Source organism: Staurois parvus, unplaced genomic scaffold (assembly GCF_062004578.1).
Source record: "Staurois parvus isolate SC_StPar_1 unplaced genomic scaffold, SC_StPar_1.0 ptg000512l, whole genome shotgun sequence".
NCBI lineage: Eukaryota > Metazoa > Chordata > Amphibia > Anura > Ranidae > Staurois > Staurois parvus.
This window is the reverse complement of record NW_028318308.1, coordinates 729,095-755,274: the sequence shown is the minus strand read 5'-3', so window position 1 is coordinate 755,274 and position 26,180 is coordinate 729,095. Positions and strand designations below refer to the sequence as shown.

At 48.1% G+C, this 26,180-nt stretch overlaps 1 protein-coding gene across 1 annotated transcript; it reads left to right on the top strand.

The window, feature by feature from the left end:
* The first annotated feature begins 342 nt into the window (after positions 1-342).
* Positions 343-24,835, top strand: LOC149451879 (phospholipid scramblase 2-like). The gene is made up of 7 exons (XM_089690050.1): positions 343-920; positions 1,840-2,003; positions 5,075-5,102; positions 12,111-12,292; positions 15,480-15,644; positions 21,811-21,939; positions 23,657-24,835. Exons 2-7 carry the CDS (start codon positions 1,851-1,853, stop codon positions 23,711-23,713), a joined length of 714 nt encoding a protein of 237 aa, XP_089546176.1. The 5' UTR covers positions 343-920; positions 1,840-1,850; the 3' UTR covers positions 23,714-24,835.
* The last annotated feature ends 1,345 nt before the right edge of the window (positions 24,836-26,180 follow it).

Genomic DNA, 26,180 nt, shown 5'->3' with positions numbered 1-26,180 from the left:
GTCCCATTGTTGGTGTCAGTAGCAGGAACTATGTTCTATTGTTGGTGTCAGTGGGAGGAATAGTGCTCCATCGTTGGTGTCAGTGGGAGGAATAATGTCTTGTATCAGCGGAATGAAAAGTTCCCCAAGGGTAAAGGCAAGCAGGGGGTCACATAGGGCCCCTGGCCCCCCAGTTTGGTGACCACGGGTGTAAGACAGGAGAAGCAATGGCATGTTGTCACTTCTGGTTGGGCCGATGTAAACACCGACATTTTCTTTCCTGGAAAGCATGAGATGAATGGTTCCATTTTTTATTCCATGCTTTCCAGGGTAGAGGAGAGATGTGGCCCCAGAGCCCCCCAGAGCCCCCCAGAGCCCCACACTCCGGAATGGACCTCTCACGACCTCCCCAACCTTCTAGGAGTTGTCACCGGCCTCCACATCTTCCCCATCTTGTGATCCTTCATATCTCGCAGAAACATTTTGTTTGTTTCTTGACCTTTAGATGCTTCTTCAGCAGAAGTTCCTGTGATTGCTGAGCTGAACCCGAGGCCTCCTGAAGTTCCGTAACCGTCTCAGCTTCCCCTTCATTTCCTGCAGATCATTCTCACTTCTCCGGCTTCCTTCTCTTTCTCTGTACGAGTGACACCAGCAGTGCTTCTCCAATGACTTTCTGAGAAAAGGAGGAAGCGAGTATTGCAGAATAAAAATGTTGCGTTTGTTTTGGATTTTACATTTTTTATGCGGATTCATTTCTCCAAGTCTGTCGCACTTTGTGCTCCTCAACAGACTGGCCTCCTGGTGTCACACATGGATGGTGACACCTCCACCCTGCAGTCCTTCATGGTGAACATTGTGTAACCATACATCCTGCTTGTGTCATCTCCATCCTTCTCCACCCTGACCAGCTCACACAGCCAGCTCCATACACCGTCTGCTGGGTAAGTCCCACCATCCCTATCCTCCTTCTATTACATCGATCTCTATATAATGATAGGAGTAGTGTGAGTCCACAAATGGTGTCAGTGTGCAGTGGATGATGGAGGGATACACCCCCAACAGTCTCTTCTCTCTCTGGAGTCCTACTGAGGGGATCCCTGTGCTGAGTTCCCGGGTCTGTACTCCTGCTGTGCCCATTATGAGGGGTTCCCACCATCCCTGTGCTGAGTTCCCAGGTCTGTACACCCGCTCTGCCCATTAAGAGGGGTTCCCACCATCCCTGTGTTGAGTTCTCGGGTCTGTACTCCTGCTATGCCCATTATGAGAGGTTCCCACCATCCCTGTGCTCAGTTCCCGGGTCTGTACACCCGCTGATCCCATTATGAGGGATTCCCATCATCCCTGTGCTGATTTCACGGTTCTGTACACCTGCTGTGCCCATTATGAGGGGTTCCCACCATCCCTGTACTGAGTTCCTGGGTCTGTACACCTGCTCTGCCCATTATGAGGGATTCCCACCATCCCTGTGCTGGGTTCCCAGGTCTGTACACCCGCTGATCCCATTATGAGGGGTTCCCACCATCCCTGTGCTGAGTTCCTGGGTCTGTACACCTGCTCTGCCCATTATGAGGGATTCCCACCATCCCTGTGCTGGGTTCCCAGGTCTGTACACCCGCTGTGCCCATTATGAGGGGTTCGCACCATCCCTGTGCTGAGTTCCCCAATGTGTACATTGTGAGCCCACTATCTGGTGGTCCCCTGAGATAAGTGCCCATGCTCTGGAGCTCCGGAGAAGTATCACCAGGCTTGGTTGGTTCCATTGTAAAGCTTCATTCAGTCCTTGTGAACTATGAGGAGGACATTGCAGATCTTACATTCGGGAGGGTTCACTATAAGCAGACTATCTGGATGTTCTTCCAGACATTTCTCCAATGATGAATACTGAGAACCCCGAGGACCCTCCCGAGGACCCTCCCAGCTACAATGTTATTTCCACCCCTGTTGTCTCTCCTCTGATGTCCTCCTCATCACCAATCACTGCAGGAAGGAAAGGAGTTCTACCTGGACTGCAAGATCTTCTTCAGGTGAGAACATTCACACCATTATCCATTCCCTGTCTGTCACGTTCTCCATGTTCTGTGTCCTGCACACCTCTATATCATTCATCTCCAGAATCTGCTCCAGGTGAGACCATTCACACCATTATCCATTCCCTGTCTGTCACGTTCTCCATGTTCTGTGTCCTGCACACCTCTATACCATTCATCTCCAGAATCTGCTCCAGGTGAGACCATTCACACCATTATCCATTCCCTGTCTGTCACGTTCTCCATGTTCTGTGTCCTGCACATCTTTATATCATTCATCTCCAGAATCTGCTCCAGGTGAGACCATTCACACCATTATCCATTCCCTGTCTGTTACGTTCTCCATGTTCTGTGTCCTGCTCACCTCTATATCATATATCTCCAGAATCTGCTCCAGGTTAGACCATTCACACCATGATCCATTCCCTGTCTGTCACGTTCTCCATGTTCATTCTGTGTCCTGCACATCTCTATACCATTCATCTCCAGAATCTGCTCCAGGTGAGACCATTCACACCATTATCCATTCCCTGTCTGTCACGTTCTCCATATTCTGTGTCCTGCACATCTTTATATCATTCATCTCCAGAATCTGCTCCAGGTGAGACCATTCACACCATTAACCATTCCCTGTTGGTCACGTTCTCCATGTTCTGTGTCCTGCTCACCTCTATATCATATATCTCCAGAATCTGCTCCAGGTGAGACCATTCACACCATCACCATTCCCTGTCTGTCACGTTCTCCATGTCCTGTGTCCTGCACATCTCTATACCATTCATCTCCAGAATCTGCTCCAGGTGAGACCATTCACACCATTATCCATTCCCTGTCTGTCATGTTCTCAATGTCCTGTGTCCTGCACACCTCTATATCATATATCTCCAGAATCTTCTCCAGGTGAGACCATTCACACCATCACCATTCCCTGTCTGTCACGTTCTCCATATTCTGTGTCCTGCACATCTCTATATCATTCATCTCCAGAATCTTCTCCAGGTGAGACCATTCACACCATTATCCATTCCCTGTCTGTCATGTTCTCAATGTCCTGTGTCCTGCACACCTCTATATCATTCATCTCCAGAATCTGCTCCAGGTGAGACCATTCACACCATTATCCATTCCCTGTCTGTCTGTCACATTCTCCATGTTCTGTGTCCTGCACACCTCTATATCATTCATCTCCAGAATCTTCTCCAGGTGAGACCATTCACACCATTAGCCATTCCCTGTCTGTCACATTCTCCATGTTCTGTGTCCTGCACATCTCTATATCATTCATCTCCAGAATCTGCTCCAGGTGAGACCATTCACACCATTATCCATTCCCTGTCTGTCTGTCACGTTCTCCATGTTCTGTGTCCTGCACATCTCTATATCATTCATCTCCAGAATCTGCTCCAGGTGAGACCATTCACACCATTATCCATTCCCTGTCTGTCACATTCTCCATGTTCTGTGTCCTGCTCACCTCTATATCATTCATCTCCAGAATCTTCTCCAGGTGAGACCATTCACACCATTATCCATTCCCTGTCTGTCTGTCACGTTCTCCATGTTCTGTGTCCTGCACATCTCTATATCATTCATCTCCAGAATCTGCTCCAGGTGAGACCATTCACACCATTATCCATTCCCTGTCTGTCACATTCTCCATGTTCTGTGTCCTGCTCACCTCTATATCATTCATCTCCAGAATCTTCTCCAGGTGAGACCATTCACACCATTATCCATTCCCTGTCTGTCTGTCACGTTCTCCATGTTCTGTGTCCTGCACATCTCTATATCATTCATCTCCAGAATCTTCTCCAGGTGAGACCATTCACACCATTATCCATTCCCTGTCTGTCTGTCACGTTCTCCATGTTCTGTGTCCTGCACATCTCTATATCATTCATCTCCAGAATCTGCTCCAGGTGAGACCATTCACACCATTATCCATTCCCTGTCTGTCACATTCTCCATGTTCTGTGTCCTGCTCACCTCTATATCATTCATCTCCAGAATCTTCTCCAGGTGAGACCATTCACACCATTATCCATTCCCTGTCTGTCTGTCACGTTCTCCATGTTCTGTGTCCTGCACATCTCTATATCATTCATCTCCAGAATCTGCTCCAGGTGAGACCATTCACACCATTATCCATTCCCTGTCTGTCACATTCTCCATGTTCTGTGTCCTGCTCACCTCTATATCATTCATCTCCAGAATCTTCTCCAGGTGAGACCATTCACACCATTATCCATTCCCTGTCTGTCTGTCACGTTCTCCATGTTCTGTGTCCTGCACATCTCTATATCATTCATCTCCAGAATCTTCTCCAGGTGAGACCATTCACACCATTATCCATTCCCTGTCTGTCTGTCACGTTCTCCATGTTCTGTGTCCTGCACACCTCTATACCATTCATCTCCAGAACTCTGGCTGTATCAGTTCATTACTCCGTTAGGGTTCCCATCAGAAAGGCTTCTCATGATTCCATATGAAAATGATGAGACTTTTTCACATTCACATCACATCTCTGGCATCCCTTTAGATGTGCATTCCTGATGGCAGATTGCACAGTTAAGGTTTGCATCATTCAATGGCCACCAGGAATGCACATCCAAAGGGTTGCCAAAGATGCGTTCTTTCATATCACAATGGAGATTGTTGTGACATTTACTGGAGCCTGCTGCCCCCACTCCCCACCCCCCAAACATCTTACTACAAAGCAAACACCAGCAGAAAAAAAATATGACTTTCAGGTCACAAAAAGAGGTATTTCTTGAAATTGACTTTATTTGATTAACAAACATTAATTGCACACTGACTGAGGGAGAGGGAGGGGGGATGGGTGAGGGAAGCTTTGGCCTTACACTTTAGAGTTGGACCGTAATCTCCATAAGGACTCAGGAATCAAAAACACTAACTGGGGACAAGCCTGGGATCCATTGTTCTCTCTGTATCACTTTTATATCACTTTTATATCACTGTCCCCCGATGTCATCTGTACATTCCCGTCATTCATCCGCAAATGGTGTCACTAGAAGAACATTCCAGTAACTGTTCTCTTGTTCTTGCAGATAAACCAGCTCTCCATACATGAGAGATGTAAGTATCCCACCAATCACAGAAGAGTGAACCACCCTATAGCGTAGGAGATCACCCTATGGGGTAGGAGACCGCCCTATGGGGTAGGAGATCACCCTGTGGGGTAGGAGACCACCCTATGGGGTAGGAGATCACCCTGTGGGGTAGGAGACCACCCTGTGGGGTAGGAGACCACCCTATAGTGCAGGGGACAACACTGCAGGGTAGCAGACTGCCCTATGGGGTAGGAGACCACCCTATGGGGTAGGAGACCACCTTATGGGGTAGGAGACCACCTTATGAGGTAGGAGACCACCCTATGGGGTAGGAGATCACCCTGTGGGGTAGGAGACCGCCCTATAGCGCAGGGGACAACACTGCAGGGTAGCAGACTGCCCTATGGGGTAGGAGACCACCCTATGGGGTAGGAGACCACCTTATGAGGTAGGAGACCACCCTATTGGGTAGGAGATCACCCTGTGGGGTAGGAGACCGCCCTATAGCACAGGGGACAACACTGCAGGGTAGCAGACTGCCCTATGGGGTAGGAGACCACCTTATGGGGTAGGAGATCACCTTATGGCAGTGTTTCTCAACTCCAGTCCTCATGGACCCCCAACAGGTCATGTTTTCAGGATTTCCATTATTTTGCACAGGTGATTTGATCAGTTTCACTGCCTTAGTAATTACCACAGCTGTTTCATCTGAGGGAAATCCTGAAAACATGACCTGTTGGGGGTCCATGAGGACTGGAGTTGAGAAACACTGCCTTATGGGGTAGGAGACCACCCTATGGGGTAGGAGATCACCCTGTGGGGTAGGAGACTGCCCTATAGTGCAGGAGACAACACTGCAGGGTAGCAGACTGCCCTACGGGGTAGGAGACCACCCTATGAGGTAGGAGACCACCCTATGGGGTACGAGACCACCCTATGGGGTAGGAGATCACCCTGTGGGGTAGGAGACCGCCCTATAGTGCAGGGGACAACACTGCAGGGTAGCAGACTGCCCTACGGGGTAGGAGACCACCCTATGAGGTAGGAGACCACCCTACAGGGTATGAGACCACCCTATGGGGTAGGAGACCACCCTACAGGTTATGAGACCACCCTACAGGGTAAGGGAACAAGCTATGGGTTGGAGACAACCTTACAGGATAGGAGACCACCCTACCATCAGACTCAGTTACAGATGGCAGATATCCACAATTACACATCTGTTGGACCTCCACTACAATAGATTTGGTGCTTCAGGAGTGGGGGGAGGGGGGCTCCTCCCACTGATACCAATGATGGGGCACTATTCCTCCCACTGACACCAATGATGGGGCACTATTCCTCCCACTGACACCAATGATGGGGCACTATTCCTCCCACTGACACCAATGATGGGGCACTATTCCTCCCACTGACACCAATGATGGGGCACTATTCCTCCCACTGACACCAATGATGGGGCATTATTCCTCCCACTGATACCAATGATGGGGCACTATTCCTCCCACTGACACCAATGATGGGGCACTATTCCTCCCACTGACACCAATGATTGGGCACTATTCCTCCCACTGACACCAATGATGGGGCACTATTCCTCCCACTGATACCAATGATGGGGTATTATTCTTCCTACTGGCACTGATGAGGGGCACTATTCCTTCCACTGACACCAATGATGGGGTATTATTCTTCCTACTGGCACTAATGAGGGGCACTATTCATCCCACCGACAACAGTGATGGGGTACTATTTTGTTCCACTGACACCAATGATGGGGCATTATTCTTCCTACTGACAACAAATGAAGGAGTACTATTCCTTCTACTACAAATGATTAGGAACTATTCCTCCCACTGACACCAATGATGAGGTACTATTCCTTCCACTGACACCAACATCTGGCCCTCCCCCCTAAAGTCTGAAGGACAGTAAACTGGCCCTTTGTTTAATGAAGTCTGGAGACCCCTGATCTATACCAAACACTTACCTTGGATGTGGTACTTATATAGCAGGTAATGAGGGAGCCAAACTCAAGTAAAAGAATGGCGTGGGGTACCCCTTAAAAATACATATCAGACCCTTATCCTTGGTGAGTGTCTGGGATAAATGTCAAACAGAACCCAATGCAAAAATTAATAAATGGCGTGGGGTCCCCTCCAACTTCCAGAGTTCGATTTGAACCAGCAGCTCACCCCAATGTGGGATCAATTACAGTATTATCCCATTTGTAAGCTCCTCGGGGGCGGGGACTGATGTGAATGTACAATATAATGTACTCTAATTCTGAAAGGAAACCCCACAATTTACAGAAGCGTGCATTGGGTTTCTGGAGCCATGGTGCATAGGAGCGCTAATTATGTCGTAATAATAATTAAACATAATATAACTGCAATATAATAGACCATCCCCCGGCCGGGGATAGCTTCATCTACACCAAAACATTACCGTACAGGAGGGTCTGGTACAGATGTTCCTGGGGGAACCCCATGCACACAAAAAAGGGTAGGGTTCTCCCAAAACAAAACATACCCAACCATTATCTTTGAAGAGTGTCTGGTATGGATGGCAAAGTGGACGCCCCACCAAAAAAATGTTGTGTGGTCCCCTCCAATATCCAAGGTTTGTACTGAACCAATAACATTCATACATTGTATCTGTAATGGAACCGACCCAGACTGTGATTGGGTACCTCCGTTAGGCTACCTCTTCCCCGTCCGAACACCGACCACAGACACCACCGCCGACCAAAGAAGACTAGACGACACCAGTCTTGAAGGAAACCAGGAGGTAGACTAGTTTATTTGAACACAGATACAAGATATATACACTCAGGGGACAATCCCCCCTCCCTGCACAATGGCACAGGGCGGGACAATCCCCCCTCCCTGCATAATGACACAGGGCGGGGCAATCCCCCCTCCCTGCATAATGATACAGGGCGGGACAATCCCCCCTCCCTTCATAATGGCACAGGGCGGGGCAATCCCCCCTCCCTGCATAATGATACAGGGCGGGACAATCCCCCCTCCCTGCACAATGACACAGGGCGGGACAATCCCCCCTCCCTGCATAATGACACAGGGCGGGGCAATCCCCCCTCCCTGCATAATGATACAGGGCGGGGCAATCCCCCCTCCCTGCATAATGATACAGGGCGGGACAATCCCCCCTCCCTGCATAATGATACAGGGCGGGGCAATCTACATTAATAACAAAAGACACACAGGTATTCCAACTTCACACCAGCAGACAGTCCCATCAGGAGGGAGGGCTGCTGGAGACACCCCCCACTAAGCTAATACACATAAACACATACATCCCATAATAGTTTGCTCCCAAGCAAGACACACAATAGAACAATGGGATGCAGCCACATAACATTAAACAATCAACAATCCCCCACCCCAGTATTAGGACAGATCACCCTGTACCCCTAACAGCACAGGGTGACTTACACATAAGAGGGGTATGGGGAGCTGAGACAGGGGTCTCCCCACCTCTCCAAAGTGAGCTGTGTTCCATGGGCCCCCCACCCAAAGTCACTCCCATCACAGTATCAATAACACTACTGTCCAAGTTGTACGTTCCTCAGGGGCGGGGACTGATGTGAATGTACAATATATAAACACAACATGAATAGTTGCTGCTATACAAATACCTGGATTGAATCCTCAAGTTGAAGATAAAACAATTATTTTAATATAAAAGCAAGTCACCCGGGTATTCTACAGCACTAAGATCTGGTAAAAGGGGCCCTTGGGCTCATTGGCACTTTGTTCAGAGATCCTTCTGGAACTGGGGGAGCGATACACTATATTGCCAAAAGTATTGGGCCCGCCCTCCCAATCATGTGATTCAGGTGCTCCAATCCCCTCCATGGACACAGGTGTATACAATCCATCCCCTAGGCATGCAGACGGCTTCTACAAACATTGGTGTAAGAATGGGTCGCTCTCAGGAGCTCTCAGGAACGGTACTTGCCTGACTGCATTGTGCCAAGTGTAAAGTTTGGTGGAGGGGGGATTATGGTGTGGGGTTGTTTTTCAGGGGTTGGGCTTGGCCCCCTAGTTCCAGTGAAGGGAACTCTTAAGGCGACATTTTGGACAATTTCATGCTCCCAACTTTGTGGGAGGAGTTTGGGGATGGCCCCTTCCTGTTCCAACATGACTGCCCACCAGTGCACAAAGCAAGGTCCATAAAGACATGGAGGAGCCAGTTTGGGGTGGAGGAACTTGACTGTCCTGCACAGAGTCCTGACCTCAACCCCATAGAACACCTTTGGGATGAATTAGAGCGGAGACTGCGAGCCAGGCCTCCTCCTCCGACATCAGTGCCTGACCTGACAAATGTGCTTCTGGAAGAATGGTCCAACCTTCCCATAGACACCCTCCTAAACCTTGTGGACGGCCTTCCCAGAAGAGGCAAAGGGCGGGGCCAACTCAATATTGAACCCTACGGACTAAGACTGGGGGGCCATTAAAGGTCATGTGCGTGGAAAGGGCGGGGCCAACTCAATATTGAACCCTACAGACTAAGACTGGGGGGCCATTAAAGGTCATGTGTGTGGAAAGGGCGGGGCCAACTCAATATTGAACCCTACGGACTAAGACTGGGGGGCCATTAAAGGTCATGTGTGTGGGAAGGCTGGCGGCCCGATACTTGGGGCAATATAGTGTATATACAATAAAGAACTGTGGGGTTTACATACACTGAGTACATATCTGTTCTAGTGCTACCGAATCAGCAACAAATGTGTCATTACTAAAGATAACAAAGTAAGCTGTATCTTTATTTCCTGTACAAGCAATGTTTATAAACAATGTTACTTTGTATCTCTCTATCCCCCGTCTGATCGATGTTTATAAACAATGTTACTTTGTATCTCTCCATCTCCCGTCTGATCGATGTTTATAAACAATGTTACTTTGTATCTCTCTATCCCCCGTCTGATCGATGTTTATAAACAATGTTACTTTGTATCTCTCCATCCCCCGTCTGATCGATGTTTATAAACAATGTTACTTTGTATCTCTCCATCCCCCGTCTGATCGATGTTTATAAACAATGTTACTTTGTATCTCTCCATCCCCCGTCTGATCGATGTTTATAAACAATGTTACTTTTTATCTCTATCTCCAGTCTGATCAATGTTTATAAACAATGTTACTTTGTATCTCTATCTCCCGTCTGATCGATGTTTATAAACAATGTTACTTTGTATCTCTCCATCCCCCGTCTGATCGATGTTTATAAACAATGTTACTTTGTATCTCTATCTCTTGTCTGATCGATGTTTATAAACAATGTTACTTTGTATCTCTCCATCCCCCGTCTGATCGATGTTTATAAACAATGTTACTTTGTATCTCTCCATCCCCCGTCTGATCGATGTTTATAAACAATGTTACTTTGTATCTCTATCTCCCGTCTGATCGATGTTTATAAACAATGTTACTTTGTATCTCTCCATCCCCCGTCTGATCGATGTTTATAAACAATGTTACTTTGTATCTCTATCTCTTGTCTGATCGATGTTTATAAACAATGTTACTTTGTATCTCTCCATCCCCCGTCTGATCGATGTTTATAAACAATGTTACTTTGTATCTCTCCATCCCCCGTCTGATCGATGTTTATAAACAATGTTACTTTTTATCTCTATCTCCAGTCTGATCAATGTTTATAAACAATGTTACTTTGTATCTCTATCTCCCGTCTGATCGATGTTTATAAACAATGTTACTTTGTATCTCTCCATCCCCCGTCTGATCGATGTTTATAAACAATGTTACTTTGTATCTCTATCTCTTGTCTGATCGATGTTTATAAACAATGTTACTTTGTATCTCTCTCTCCTGTCTGATCGATGTTTATAAACAATGTTACTTTGTATCTCTCTATCTCCCGTCTGATCGATGTTTATAAACAATGTTACTTTGTATCTTTTGTATCTCTCTATCTACCGGCTGATCGATGTTTATAAACAATGTTACTTTGTATCTCTCCATCTCCCGTCTGATCGATGTTTATAAACAATGTTACTTTGTATCTCTCTATCTCCCATCTGATCGATGTTTATAAACAATGTTACTTTGTATCTCTCCATCTCCCGTCTGATCGATGTTTATAAACAATGTTACTTTGTATCTCTCCATCTCCCACCCGATCGATGTTTATAAACAATGTTACTTTGTATCTCTCCATCTCCCGTCTGATCGATGTTTATAAACAATGTTACTTTGTATCTCTCTATCTCCCACCCGATCGATGTTTATAAACAATGTTACTTTGTATCTCTCCATCTCCCGTCTGATCGATGTTTATAAACAATGTTACTTTGTATCTCTCCATCTCCCGTCTGATCGATGTTTATAAACAATGTTACTTTGTATCTCTCCATCTCCCGTCTGATCGATGTTTATAAACAATGTTACTTTGTATCTCTATCTCCCGTCTGATCGATGTTTATAAACAATGTTACTTTGTATCTCTATCTCCCGTCTGATCGATGTTTATAAACAATGTTACTTTGTATCTCTCCATCTCCCGTCTGATCGATGTTTATAAACAATGTTACTTTGTATCTCTCCATCTCCCACCCGATCGATGTTTATAAACAATGTTACTTTGTATCTCTCCATCTCCCGTCTGATCGATGTTTATAAACAATGTTACTTTGTATCTCTCTATCTCCCACCCGATCGATGTTTATAAACAATGTTACTTTGTATCTCTCCATCTCCCGTCTGATCGATGTTTATAAACAATGTTACTTTGTATCTCTCCATCTCCCGTCTGATCGATGTTTATAAACAATGTTACTTTGTATCTCTCCATCTCCCGTCTGATCGATGTTTATAAACAATGTTACTTTGTATCTCTCCATCTCCTGTCTGATCGATGTTTATAAACAATGTTACTTTGTATCTCTCCATCTCCCGTCTGATCGATGTTTATAAACAATGTTACTTTGTATCTCTCCATCTCCCACCCGATCGATGTTTAGTAAGTCCTTCTCTCTTTCTCTCAGTCTCGGTGTCACAAAGCTGGGCGAGGAGCTTCGATGTTTTCAATCACAGAGGCCAGCGGATATATCAGGCCAATCAGCATGTAGAGTGCTGTGGAGCCAACTTTGATGTGAAGGTCAGAGATAGCCGAGGGGATGACGTCATGGGTGTAGTAGAGAGGAACAGCTGCGGGTGTTCAAGAGAGGTAAGAGGCTTAAAGCCCAACTCCAGACTCCCTTATACAAGCTGCCCCCCTCCCCCACCATGTACCCCTCATGTGTGGTTTTGGTTTTATACACTAAACGTTCTGCAGACACGGTACCTAAGCTGGTCACATGACATGCAGGGTCCTCTTTGTCTTTTCTCTGGGCAGTCCCCAATAACATGATGACGTCAGTGCCCCTCTCTGCATCAATACACTGTGAATGTAGGGCTCTGCACTGATGTCACTGATGTCCTGCACTCACAGTATGTCCTCAGTCTTCTGGGCTGGGTGATGTCAGGGGCCATTCGCCTTAGGAAGCTGAGGACATCTATTGGAGAAAAATACATATTGCAGGGTACAGCTCTGGATTACAGGTGTGTATTGCAGAGATGAGTTTTTTTTTTTTTTGGGGGGGGGGGGGGCTTGGCTGACCTTTTCAAGGAAAACAAATAATGTAGAGCTGGGTTTTACATTTATTCAAAGCAGAAAATACACCAAAACATACCAATAAAGGACATTCAGTCTAACAAGGAGTGCCACCTTCAGGAGGAACAGGGTCTATGGCCGCACTTCACAGTCCCCTACTTATAGCCAGAAGGTGCCGGTACCCGCAGATTCACATCTGGCCCCCATCAGTGGATCTGCCTGCTCGGGGGGGGGGGGGATCTCTCCCCTTCAGAACAGAACACCTTACTAGCACTGGAGGGAGCCAGGTGCAGCAGCATTTTCCCCACAAAAGTATTTCAGTCCTTGTATTTACCAAGGAGTTTAATGTGATTATATTCTGCCTTCCCTGCCCCCCCCCCCCCCCAAATAGACTTGCTAAAAAAAAGTTTCCATTTTCATTAAAACCTTACGATGTCATTACATTAGTGTAAGACTGAAGGGGAGGAGCTGGTACACCTGTACAAGACTGTAGGGGAGGAGCCGGTACACCTATGCAAGATTGGAGGGGAGGAGCCGGTACACCTATGCAAGACTGGAGGGGAGGAGCCTGTACACCTGTGCAAGACTGGAGGGGAGGAGCCTGTACACCTGTGCAAGACTGGAGAGGAGGAGCCGGTACACCTGTGTAAGACTGAAGGGGAGAAGCCGGTACACCTGTGTAAGACTGAAGGGGAGGAGCCACTACACCTGTGCAAGACTGAAGGGGAGGAGCCGGTACACCTGTGCAAGACTGGAAGGGAGGAGCCAGTATGCCTGTGAAAGACTGAAGGGGGGAGCAGGTGCACATGTGCAAGATGGAAGGGGAGGAACCAGTACACCTGCGCAAGACTAGACGGGAGGAGCCGGTACACCTGTGCAAGACTGGAGGGGAGGAGCCGGTACACCTGTGCAAGACTGGAGGGGAGGAGCCGGTACACCTGTGCAAGACTGGAGGGGAGGAGCCGGTACACCTGTGCAAGACTGGAGGGGAGGAGCCGATACACCTGTGCAAGACTGGAGGGGAGGAGCCGATACACCTGTGCAAGACTGGAGGGGAGGAGCCGGTACACCTGTGTAAGACTGAAGGGGAGAAGCCGGTACACCTGTGTAAGACTGAAGGGGAGGAGCTGGTACACCTGTGTAAGACTGTAGGGGAGGAGCCGGTACACCTATGGAAGACTGTAGGGGAGGAACTGTTACACCTGTGCAAGACTGGAGGGGAGGAGCCGGTACACCTGTGCAAGACTGGAGGGGAGGAGCCGATACACCTGTGCAAGACTGGAGGGGAGGAGCCGATACACCTGTGCAAGACTGGAGGGGAGGAGCCGGTACACCTGTGCAAGACTGGAAGGGAGGAGCCGGTACGCCTGTGAAAGACTGGAGGGGAGGAGCCGGTACACCTGTGCAAGACTGGAGGGGGAGGAGCCGGTACACCTGTGCAAGACTGAAGGGGTGAGCAGGTGCACATGTGCAAGATGGAAGGGGAGGAACCAGTACACCTGTGCAAGACTGGAGGGGAGGAGCTGGTACACCTGTGCACGACTAGAGGGGAGGAGCCGGTACACCTGTGCACGACTGGACACACAGGGCAGTGCACAGCAGCGAGCACACATGAGTGCAGTGGAGGCACTCAGTAGGGGGGAGGAGCCTGTACACCTGTGCAACACTGAAGGGGAGGAGCCAGTACACCTGTGCAAGACTGAAGGGGAGGAACCAGTACACCTGTGCAAGACTGGAAGGGAGGAGCCGGTACACCTGTGCAAGACTGAAGGGGAGGAGCCGGTACACCTGTGCACGACTGGACACACAGGGCAGGGCACAGCAGCGAGCACACATGAGGGCAGTGGAGGCACTCAGTAGGGGGGAGGAGCCAAAAGCGCCATAGGGGGACCCAAGAAGAGGATGCTCGGGACTGCTCTGTGGAAAACCATTACAGAGCCGGGAAGTATAAAATGTTTTTGATTTAAAATAAATAAAATTTGAACTTTTAATTTCACTTTAATGTAGAGAGTGCATTACGGTAGAAAAAAAATGTGCCTTTAAAAATGTCCAATTCCTTTATATACCATTCCTAGGGGGGGTGTCCTAATCCTGCCTGTGAATGGGGCACAAAAAGTGTTTAAAATCGCTGGCAAATAGCATTTCATTTTTGGCTTCTTGAAAAAAAAAAAAAACCCACAGACTGCTCCTAGGGTCTGCTATTTACTATGTATTTTTCCATAGCACATCCTACAGCAAGAATAAACAATGGAGGCCCCCCCACCCCAAAACACACACCAGACCCTTTGAGCCTTGTTATAGATTTGTAGAGGGTACCCCATGAAAAGAAAATGTGCAAGGTCGCTCAGGAAATCCACACCAGACCCTTTACAGATTTTAATGGGAACTCCATGCAAAAAGAAACAAAAAGGCACGAGGTCCCCCTAAAAATCCTTATGAGACCCTTAATCGGAGCACACAGCCTGGTTGCCAGGAAAAGGTAGGGGGCACCAGGGGCGGACTGACCATTCAAGCATTCGGGCACTGCCCGGGGGTCCAGGGTCAGTAGGGGGCCCCATGAGATGTCCCTGGTACCTTTTCATTGGCTTTTTCATAGGCTTTTTTGGGTGTGGGCGAGGACACAGAGGCCCCATGATCCCCTATTGCCTGGGGCCCCATGAGTTGTCAGTTTACCCCTGGGGGGCACCATCATTTTATGGAAGAGAGAGGCTTCTAAAGTCCTCCCCAATGTGGGGTGACAATCTTGTTGTCTCTGTTCTAGGCAGAAGTGATTCTTCCTCATGCTGGAGATTGCATCGGATTCATCACTTTTCCCTCCAATGCCTTCATCACCCACTTGTCCATCATGGACTCCTCAAGGGAGGTTCTCCTCCTTATCCTGGGTCCCAGCCTCAAGATCAGCATCTTCGGGAACATCACCTTTGAGGTATGAGGTACAAATCCAAACCATCTTATGATTCCAGGGATAGACTCTGTTTATGTTGTGTCTTGTGTCCTGATAATACAAAATGCATTAGAGAGTACATAGAACCATTCACATCGGTCCCTAAAAGTGGTTGCACTCTAAGTGTAGGGATCCTAACTTAAGCTGGAGTGTCTCTAGACTAAAGTTAGGGTTTGCAGCCAGGATATAGCCAGCCTGAGCTTTGTTGATGTTATCTGGGATCATTAGATTTCTCCTAAGCCCAAGATATTGTTGTTTTCTGTTGGTGTCTGGGGAATTTTCTCCAGTAAGTAGAATGAGAATGTAGTGGTACCCCCGTAGGAGCCTGCAGTATTTACAGGTCCCTTAGGTCTTTTCCCAGAATTGCCCCACAGCCAGGCACACAGTCACTTCTTTAGCTGAAAGAATAGTCTAAGGGTATGGCTTTTCTGATGCTTTATGAACTTTGATAGGTTCAGGGTGGTTGTGGAATACTCCAGTAACTCTTAGCAGCAATTTTGAGGACATTGAACCTCCTTCTTTAGAACTTTGAGCCAAGTCCTTGTATAAGTGGATGGTGGACTGAGCGACATGAGGATGTACAGTAAATCCTCCTCTTAGAGATCTGAGCAGAGTCCTTTCACTAAGAATTATATAGACTGAGCTCTTCAGGACACCAGACACAATGTCCCCTTTACACACAGCTGACTCTCTAGCACCAGAGGAGTGGCAGCAGTCCATAGTCTCTAGGATCTCTGACACCATCCTGTACTCACACAGGTCTCAGATAGTCCTTCCAATATCTTCCAGGCTCTTTCTCAATGTGATACCAGACAATCCTCAGATGAAAAGCCTCTCAGTCAGCTCTACAAACTTTCACAAATGTAGGTCTCCTCAGCTAGCCCAGCTGAAGCCTCAGTGAACTGCTAGCACATGGCAGAATTGACTAGGGGGCAAGCATCCCCCCTGGGCTGTGATCTCCTCCTCAGGGAAAAGAACCTTCTATTCCAGGTCTCAAAGTATTTATACACACTCCCAACCACCATCAGAGAAACTCCCCCCATGGATTGGCCAGGGCTGCATAAATATTCAGCTGCCTGTTTGACTCTTCCTGTCCACTACCTTCCAAAGTTCCCTCAGACATACAGGGGGAAGCAATCAACCCTGCAGCCAGTGAAACACAGAACAGACCAAACTAATTGCATGCAGCTGCACTGATTACAGTGAGCCAAGAACTACATTTACCCAACCTAGCACCTATCTAGGAGAGTGCTACAAAAAGATACAAAGTATAGCATTATGAATATACATTCTACCCCAGCCAATAAATGGGGTGTTCATGCCAGCAATGGGGACTGCAGAAGAAGATAAATATTTCATGGAAGCTTCTAGAAGGGTCCTTGCCTTGCAGGTGGGAATGCGTGTTTACTGGGGTCTAGTCTTTGTCCTCCAGGCCTGCTACCTGAAGGGAGATGTCAGTGTGAGGAGGTGCGTTTCTTGGGGCCTAGTTTGCCTGGGGCCTAGGCCAAAAAACCAAGGAATCCAAGATGGCCTCAGTTAGGGCTTAAAGAACCAGAGAGATGGCAGCCTGTTGATGCAATTTCAGAGAAGTCTGCTATGCGGAATTATGTCCAGGCGAGCTTGGGGGAAGCTGCTGAAGGATGGACATGGTATGGAGAACTGGTTGCTGTGATGGGAGCGTAGGCAGGACAGAACACACAAAGAAGATGTTGAACACACAAAGCTTTATTGAACTATGGAAGGCACTCAATCAGGGTAGGAAGGTAGCGTCCAGGTACCCAAAAAGGGGGAGAGAGGGGAGGAGCCCAACATAATTGTAATCCGGCCCATGATAGGGCACTCTAGGTAGCGATGGTCCGAGCACTCGGGGGCAGTCCAGGTAGCACTAATCTGGGCACACAATAGGGGCAGTTCAGGCAAGGGTAATCTGAGCCCACCATAGAGGCAGTCCAAGGCCCTCCGCAACATGCAGCTTGTAGGGACCCTCACAGTAGGTGGCTTGCAGACACGCAGCAGCAGGCGGCTTGTAGGGACACTCACGGGAGGCAGCTTGCAGACACGCAGCAGCAGGCGGCTTGTAGGGACACTCACGGGAGGCGGCTTGCAGACACGCAGCAGCCGGCGGCTTGTAGGGACACTCACGGGAGGCAGCTTGCAGACACTCAGCAACAGGCAGCTTGTAGGGACACTCACGGGAGGCGGCTTGCAGACACTCAGCAACAGGCAGCTTGTAGGGACACTCACGGGAGGCAGCTTGCAGACACTCAGCAACAGGCAGCTTGTAGGGACACTCACGGGAGGCAGCTTGCAGACACTCAGCATCAGGCAGCTTGTAGGGACACTCACGGGAGGCAGCTTGCAGACACTCAGCAGCAGGCAGCTTGTAGGGACACTCAAGGGTGGCAGCTTGCAGACACTCAGCAGCAGGCGGCTTGTAGGGACACTCACGGGAGGCGGCTTGCAGACACTCAGCATCAGGCAGCTTGTAGGGACACTCACAGGAGGCGGCTTGCAGACACTCAGCAGCAGGCAGCTTGTAGGGACACTCACGGGAGGCGGCTTGCAGACACTCAGCAGCAGGCAGCTTGTAGGGACACTCACGGGAGGCGGCTTGCAGACACTCAGCATCAGGCAGCTTGTAGGGACACGCACGGGATGAGGCTTGAAGACACTCAGCAGCAGGTGGCTTGTAGGGACACTCATGGGAGGCAGCTTGCAGACACTCAGCAGCAGGTGGCTTGTAGGGACACTCACAGCGGTCAGCGGACTGGGACCCTCACAACAGTCAGCTTTCCAGGGACAATAGTGATCAGAAGACAGGGGCCCTCACAGCGGTCAGCTTTCCAGGGACAGCAGCGGGAGTCCTGGCTGTGGGGTCTGGCCTCAGTTCAGACCCCACACAGTGCTTATCCCGAGCGCAGATCAACACGGCAGGCTTGCAGGGGCTCAGCAGGATCTTGGCTGTGGGGTATGGCCTCAGCTCAGACCCCACAAAGCACCCTGTCCCGAGCAGGGACGAGCACACACGCACCCACCAGGGTCCCCCGCTGGCCTTCTTAAGCCGGCGCAGGACACTCCCCGGTTGCCCCGGCAATGGCCGGCCCAGCGTCGGGTTGCCGGGGCAATGAGGCCCTGCCCCCTTGACACGGGCCGTGCTCTCGAGAACGCAGCCTTTGTCTCCGGCACGGGAAACCTTGTGCCCGCTGGGGGGCGCGTAGAGACACCTTGGCGGCCCTTTGCTGGGGATTCTTGGTGGGGGGCCGAGAGGTGCTAACTGCACCACAGGGGGCATTTCCTCCCGTCCTGCACAGCCCTTTGATGTAGGCTGGCAGGACTCGAGGAATCTGCAAGAGTGGAGGGAGGGGTGAAGGGACACAGCAGAGGGACAGCAGGAAAAAAAGGGGGGTTGGGAAGGCACGGGCACTCCGTGACAGTGGCTAAACCCTTTAGGGATCTGTGATTGCTCACAAGGGGACTGAAAACTAGTGCATGTTGGGAAGATGCAGCTGCGGTATCTACACTCTCCAGGTACCTAAAGGATTAATTGTTATTGGAGGCCTGCTACTGAAGAATCTAGCCGGCCCCCAATGAGAGACTACTACTGAAGAGACTAGGGCCACTGATATAGATACAGAAAGGGGGAGCAGTTGACAAGAGAAAACTGCAAGAAGATCAGTATGTAAATCCATAGCAGAGTAAAGAATACATCCAAACAGATGCAAAACAAGTGTTTTACATCTGTTGGGATGTATTCTTTACTCTGCTATGAATTTAGATACCGATCTTTTTGCAGTTTCCTCTTGTCAACTGCTCCCCCTTTTTGTATGCTAAGTATTCGGTTTACAAAATCCACACCTTTTATATATGGTGAGTCAAAGAAATTTAATGGGTAGTTATACCCTATGATATGGCATTTTGGTTTTTGTTCCACTGATATAGATACCTAAATGATCCAATGTCATTGGGAGCCTGCTACTGAAGAATCTAGGGCCTCTAATATAGATACCCAAAGTATCTATTGTCATTGTGGGCCTGCTACTGAAGAGTCTAGGGCCTCTAATATAGATACCCAAAGTATCTATTGTCATTGTGGGCCTGCTACTGAAGAATCTAGGGGCACCAATGTAGGTACACAAATGATCTATTGTCTATGGGAGCCTACTACCGAAGAGACTAGGGCCACCAATGTAGGTACAAAAAGAATACATTGTCATTGGGTGCCTGCTACTGAAGAATCTAGGGCATTCACTATAGATACCCAAGGGATCCATTGTCATTGCGTGCCTGCTACTGAAGAATCTAGGGCCACCAATGTAGGTACACAAAGAACCCATTGTCATTGTGGGCCTGCTACTGAAGAATCTAGGGGCACCAATGTATGTACACAAAGAACCCATTGTCATTGTGGGCCTGCTACTGAAGAATCTAGGGGCACCAATGTATGTACACAAAGAACCCATTGTCATTGTGGGCCTGCTACTGAAGAATCTAGGGGCACCAATGTATGTACACAAAGAACCCATTGTCATTGTGGGCCTGCTACTGAAGAATCTAGGGGCACCAATGTATGTACACAAAGAACCCATTGTCATTGTGGGCCTGCTACTGAAGAATCTAGGGCCACCAATGTAGGTACACAAATGATCTATTGTCTATGGGAGCCTACTACCGAAGAGACTAGGGCCACTGATCTAGATACCTAAATGATCCAATGTCATTGGGAGCCTGCTACTCAAGAATCTAGGGCCTCTAATATAGATACACAAAGTATCTATTGTCATTGTGGGCCTGCTACTGAAGAATCTAGGGGCACCAATGTAGGTACACAAATGATATATTGTCTATGGGAGCCTACTACCAAAGAGACTAGGGCCACCAATGTAGGTACAAAAAGAATACATTGTCATTGGGTGCCTGCTACTGAAGAATCTAGGGCCACCAATGTAGGTACACAAAGAACCCATTGTCATTGGGAGCCTGCTACTAAAGCACCTACGACCACCAATATTGATACCTAACTGATCCATAGTCATTGGGAGCCTGCTACTGAAGAATGTGGGATTTTTTTTTGCTATTTTGGGATATCCGGTACCCCTAGCCCCCTCTCCCTAGATATATGAGCCAAAACATTTTGACAAGCTTGGAAGTTATTGGGCAGGTCACTAGTAGAGAAAGCAGGAATACTAAAAAAAAAATCCAGCATCTCCTTGGTACCAGGGGCAGACTGACAACTCATGGGGCCCCCGGGCAATAGGGGATCATGGGGCCCCTGTGTCCTTGCCCACACCCAAAAAAGCCTATGAAAGATACCGGGGCATCTCATGGGGCCCCCTTCTAACCCTGGGCTCTCAGGCAGTGCCCGAGTTCCCAAATGGTCAGTCTGCTCCTGCTTGGTACATTGTGTTTCCAGTACTCTCATGCTCATTCCATGTCTGGTTTGGTGAGGACCCACTTTCCCTACAAGTATGTTTTTTGGTTCTGGGAAGAAAACTTCCAGACATGAGGAAAACATGCAAACATCATGTAGACAGTGAATATCATGGGAATGAAACCCAAGGCAAAAAAGAGCTAATCACTTAGAGCCCCCTGCCTACACCACCAATCCCATAATTCCCGAAATCTACCAGTAGGACCAATATGTTAAAGACTAATCTGTACTCTAGAGATGGGGCAATTCTGAGGACTGACCCACATTCAATGTCACTAGACTAACATGGGAAAAGGCTCTTCTTTAGAGAAATAAAAGTAAAGTCCAATGGCACTTTCAGTTTACATCAGCTGTGTATTCTATGTGTATTCAAACAAAAGGTGTGAAAAGTCCTACAGCTGGTTTAATAAAAAGGAAGCCACAGCCTGTGAAGAAAAGACTATGCCCTAGCAGCATACTGAAGAAAAGGTTGCTTGCTCTGTGTGTGGAAGCAGTGGTCTATCTGCAGAGGTTCAACACAGCCCCTGATGAGTCAGAGCTAGATCTCTCCAATCAATAGGGAGCTTGGGCTTTGCTCATTGCTGATTTATGGTGCTTACTTAGAAGGGAGGGGGCTCAGACCACACCATCAATTGGGAAAGTTCAATAGGGCTTTTAACTTTTTTTTTAATTGTATCTTCTGGAGTTTCTGTCTGATATCTTTGTGCTTTTTCCTGTAAGGTGAAATCTCGGGACGACCAGCATGTGGTGGGAACAATAAGGAGTGAGGGGAACCAATACACGGTCACATTTCCAGTGGACCTGGAGTTGACAGTGAAAGCCATGATTCTGGCCTCCTGCTTCTATCTGGTGAGGGCATCACCATTCTTCTCTTTATGTAACCTGTTGTTGGAGATAAAATTAGGATTTTTGGGCTTCAATGGAAGAATGTGCAGCAACATATGCTAGGTGTATTCGAGAATAGCAAGGATAGGCAACTAAGACATGTGTGCCAGGGTGGGCAGGCAGTGCCATTTTTATTAGCACCCAGAAGATTGTCACATGGCATTCACACGGGCTCAGAATGGCCCGCCAGAGGACTGGAGAATCCCAAACGCCATACATTTGCCTGAGGATCCCTGACTCTCTATAAGTCCTTGAGGATCCCGGACTCTCTACAAATACCCTTGCGATAGGCTGTAATTGACAGTTCTCTATGCTATCCAGTATAAAACCTGGTCTTCCCCTCTGCATTCACGGCCCACCCACCTCCATGACCATTCAGAGAGGTCCACTTGACATCATTGACAGGCAGTGCTGGCCCTCCTCCCAGTACCAACCATGGATTGGCTATAGGCATATGGTCAGAGGTCCAAGTAAATGACCTCCAAGTTTGTGAATACTTGTATATTGCCATTAGACTTGACTTCAATAAATATTTGCCTTCAGCTAATTATAGGCCGTATTGTAAATGTCCTAAGAAAACTGACTTATCAATAAGGTCCCAGGCACATTTATCTCAGTTGGGGTTCATTTCCAAGGGGCGGAATATGGCACTTCATGATAAACCAGAACAGTTCTGCATTAAGGAAGGGAAGGGAGGTGGAAGGAGTACCGGGTACCTGAAGGTTTTCTACACAGAGTACAATCTCTGAGTGATCACTCACTTCATTCAGAAAAGAAAGGGGCCAGCAAATGACATATTTACCATCCCTTTTCCCTGTTCTTCACCCTGAAACATCCCCCGCAGCAGCCGATGGGAGAGGAGGGAAGTCGGCCCTGCTGCTGGGGTGAGGGGGGTGTGGAACCCAGGAAGCCAAAATAAGTGCTTGAGCGACAGGAGGGGTGGAGGGGGCAGTATTTACTGGAACCAATCCCCTTTCCTCCTGAAACCACCAAACGCCAGCAGGAGGGAGAGGAAGAGAGGTGGCTTTCAGTGGCTGCAGGAGGAAAGGGGATCGGTTCCAGTGGATGCTGCCCCCACCACCCCTCCTGTCCAAGTGCAGGGGGTCAGTAAGGAAGGATCATGGTCTACCTGTCCGCTACCTGTGATAGACGACTAGATCGCAATCAACGGGCTGCTGACCCCTGCTCTAGCGTGTCTGCTTTCAGAAAATACAAAATGGGTATATAATGGCTTTAATGTAATCTTCAAGCCAGGGGCAGACTGACAACTCATGGGGCCCCCGGGCAATAGAGGATCATGGGGCCCCCGGGCAATAGAGGATCATGGGGCCCCTGTGTCCTTGCCCAAACTCAAAAAAACCCATGAAAAAGGTACCGGGGGCATCTCATGGGGCCCCCTACTGTCCCCGGGCCTTCGGGCAGTGCCTGAGTTTCTAAATGGTCAGTCCGCCCCTGCTTCAGGCCTAAAATTATTTTTTAAACATTTGAACAAAAATCAAAATTGGCTCTGGCAGCAGAAGGGTTAACTCATTGCCAAATAAACTGGTCACAAGGGAACAGAAGGGCTGTGGAGGGATGAGAGCTGAGCTGGTTTAACACCCTGTTAGTATTGCTTTAAACCTTTCCGCCATTTCTACTAATGATGATGTAATCCTAATCCTCTCCTAATTCTGTCCCACAGGACTCCATCATTTATGACCAGAGACGGAGCGTCACAGACCGGCCCAGCAGCAGCTGACCTGTGACCTGTTACACCGTGACCTGTTACTCTGTGATCTGATCTCTGTGATGTGTGACCTGTTACACCATGCCCTGTGACCGGTTATACCGTGACCTGTGACCTGTTACTCTGTGATCTGATCTCTGTGATGTGTGACCTGTTACACCGTGACCTGTTACACTGTGACCTGTGATATTGTGACCTTTACACTGTGACCTATGACCTGCCACACTGTGACCTTTACACTGTGACCTGTTACTCTGTGACCTGTGGCCTGTTACACCGTGACCTGTGACCTGTTACACCATGCCCTGTTACTCTGTGATCTGTTCTCTGTAATGTGTGACCTATTACCCTGTGATGTGTGACCTGTTACACCGTGACCTGTGACACTGTGATCTGTTACACCATGACCTGTGATAATGTGACCTGTTACACTGTGACCTATGACCTGCCACACTGTGACCTTTACACTGTGACCTGTTACATTGTGACCTATGACTTGCCACACTTGAACCTTTACACCATAACCTGTTACACTGTGACCTATGGCCTGTCATACTGTGACCTGTGACCTTTCCACCATAACCTGTTACACTGTGACCTATGACCTGTTACACTGTGATCTTTACGCCATGACCTGTGATATCTTGAACTTTGCACCAGGACCTGTTACACTGTGACCTATGACCTGTCATACTGTGACCTGTTACACTGTGACCTATGACCTGCCACACTGTGACTTGTGACCTTTACACCATGACTTGTTACACTGTGAAATTTACTCTATGACCTGTGACCTTTACACTGTGAACTGTTACACTGTAACTTGTTTTGAGGACTAACATTTGTTTTTGAATTATTTTTCATAATTTTTTTAGATGAATATTATTTGTTCTTTATATCTGATTTGTAAATGTATTTTCTTCTTCTGATCACAATAACGCATGACTAGTGTACTCTTCAACTTTCATTTTGCCCAAATTTAATAAAAAATGTAATACATGATCTTCAGAAGGTTGTATCCTCTTCATGACCAGGCCATTTTTTTGCTGTTCAGCACTGCGCTACTTTATCTGGGAAGTGCGTGGTCATGCAGCATTGTGCCCAAATGAAAGTTATGTAATTTTTTCACACAAATAGAGCTTTATTTTGGTGGCATTTATTCACCACTGGGGTTTTATTTTTTATTATATAAACAAAAAAAGACAGAAAATTTTAAAAAAATAGTTTTTGTTTGTTTCTGTTACAAAATAAAATTTCTTCATAAATCTTAGCCAAAATGTATTCTGCTCCAATTCTTTGAAGAAAATAACCAAAATCAATGTTTATTTAGTCTGTAGGAAAGTTATAGAGTTCACAAACTCTGGGATATACACTATATTGCCAAAAGTATTGGGCCCCGCCCTTCCCACACACATGACCTTTAATGGCCTTCCAGTCTTAGTCCGTAGGGTTCAATATTGAGTTGGCCCCGCCCTTTCCACACACATGAACTTTAATGTCCTCCCAGTCTTAGTCTGTAGGGTTCAATATTGAGTTGGCTCCACCCTTTCCACGCACATGAACTTTAATGGCCGCCCAGTCTTAGTCCGTAGGGTTCAATATTGAGTTGGCCCCGCCCTTTCCACGCACATGAACTTTAATGGCTCCCCAGTCTTAGTCCGTAGGGTTCAATATTGAGTTGGCTCACCCTTTCCACGCACATGACCTTTAATGGCCCCCCAGTCTTAGTCCGTAGGGTTCAATATTGAGTTGGCCCCGCCCTTTGCAGCTATAACAGCTTCAACTCTTCTGGGAAGGCCGTCCACAAGGTTTAGGAGGGTGTCTATGGGAAGGTTGGACCATTCTTCCAGAAGCACATTTGTCAGGTCAGGCACTGATGTCGGGGGAGGAGGCCTGGCTCGCAGTCTCCGCTCTAATTCATCCAAAAGGTGATCTATGGAGTTGAGGTCAGGACTCTGTGCAGGACAGTCAAGTTCCTCCACCCCAAACTGGCTCCTCCATGTCTTTATGGACCTTGCTTTGTGCACTGTCATGTTGGAACGGGAAGGGGCCATCCCCAAACTCTTCCCTCAAAGTTGGGAGCATGAAATTGTCCAAAATGTTGCCTTAAGAGTTCCCTTCACTGAAACTAGGGGGCCAAGCCCAACCCCTGAAAAACACCCACCACCATAATCCCCCTTCCACCAAACTTTGCACTTGGCACAATGCAGTCAGGCAAGTACTGTTCTCCTGGCAACTGCCAAACCCAGACACACCCATCTGATAGCCAGACAGAGAAGCGTGATTGGTCCCTCCAGAGAACACGTCTCCATGCTCTAGAGTCCAGTGGCGGTGTGCTTTACACCACGGCATCTGACGCTTTGCATGGCACTTGGTGATGGAAGGCTTGGATGCAGCTGCTCGGCCATGGAAACCCATTCCATGAAGCTCTCTACGCACTGTTGTTGGGCTCATCTGAAGGCCACACCAAGTTTGGAGG

Coding starts and splice junctions, on each gene's coding strand:
- LOC149451879 (XM_089690050.1), top strand. CDS start 1,851: ATGATGAATACTGAGAACCCCGAGGACCCTCCCGAGGACCCTCCCAGC. Junction 5,103..12,110: donor GCTCTCCATACATGAGAGAT/GTAAGTATCCCA, acceptor TCTTTCTCTCAG/TCTCGGTGTCACAAAGCTGG. Junction 15,645..21,810: donor TCGGGAACATCACCTTTGAG/GTATGAGGTACA, acceptor TTTTCCTGTAAG/GTGAAATCTCGGGACGACCA.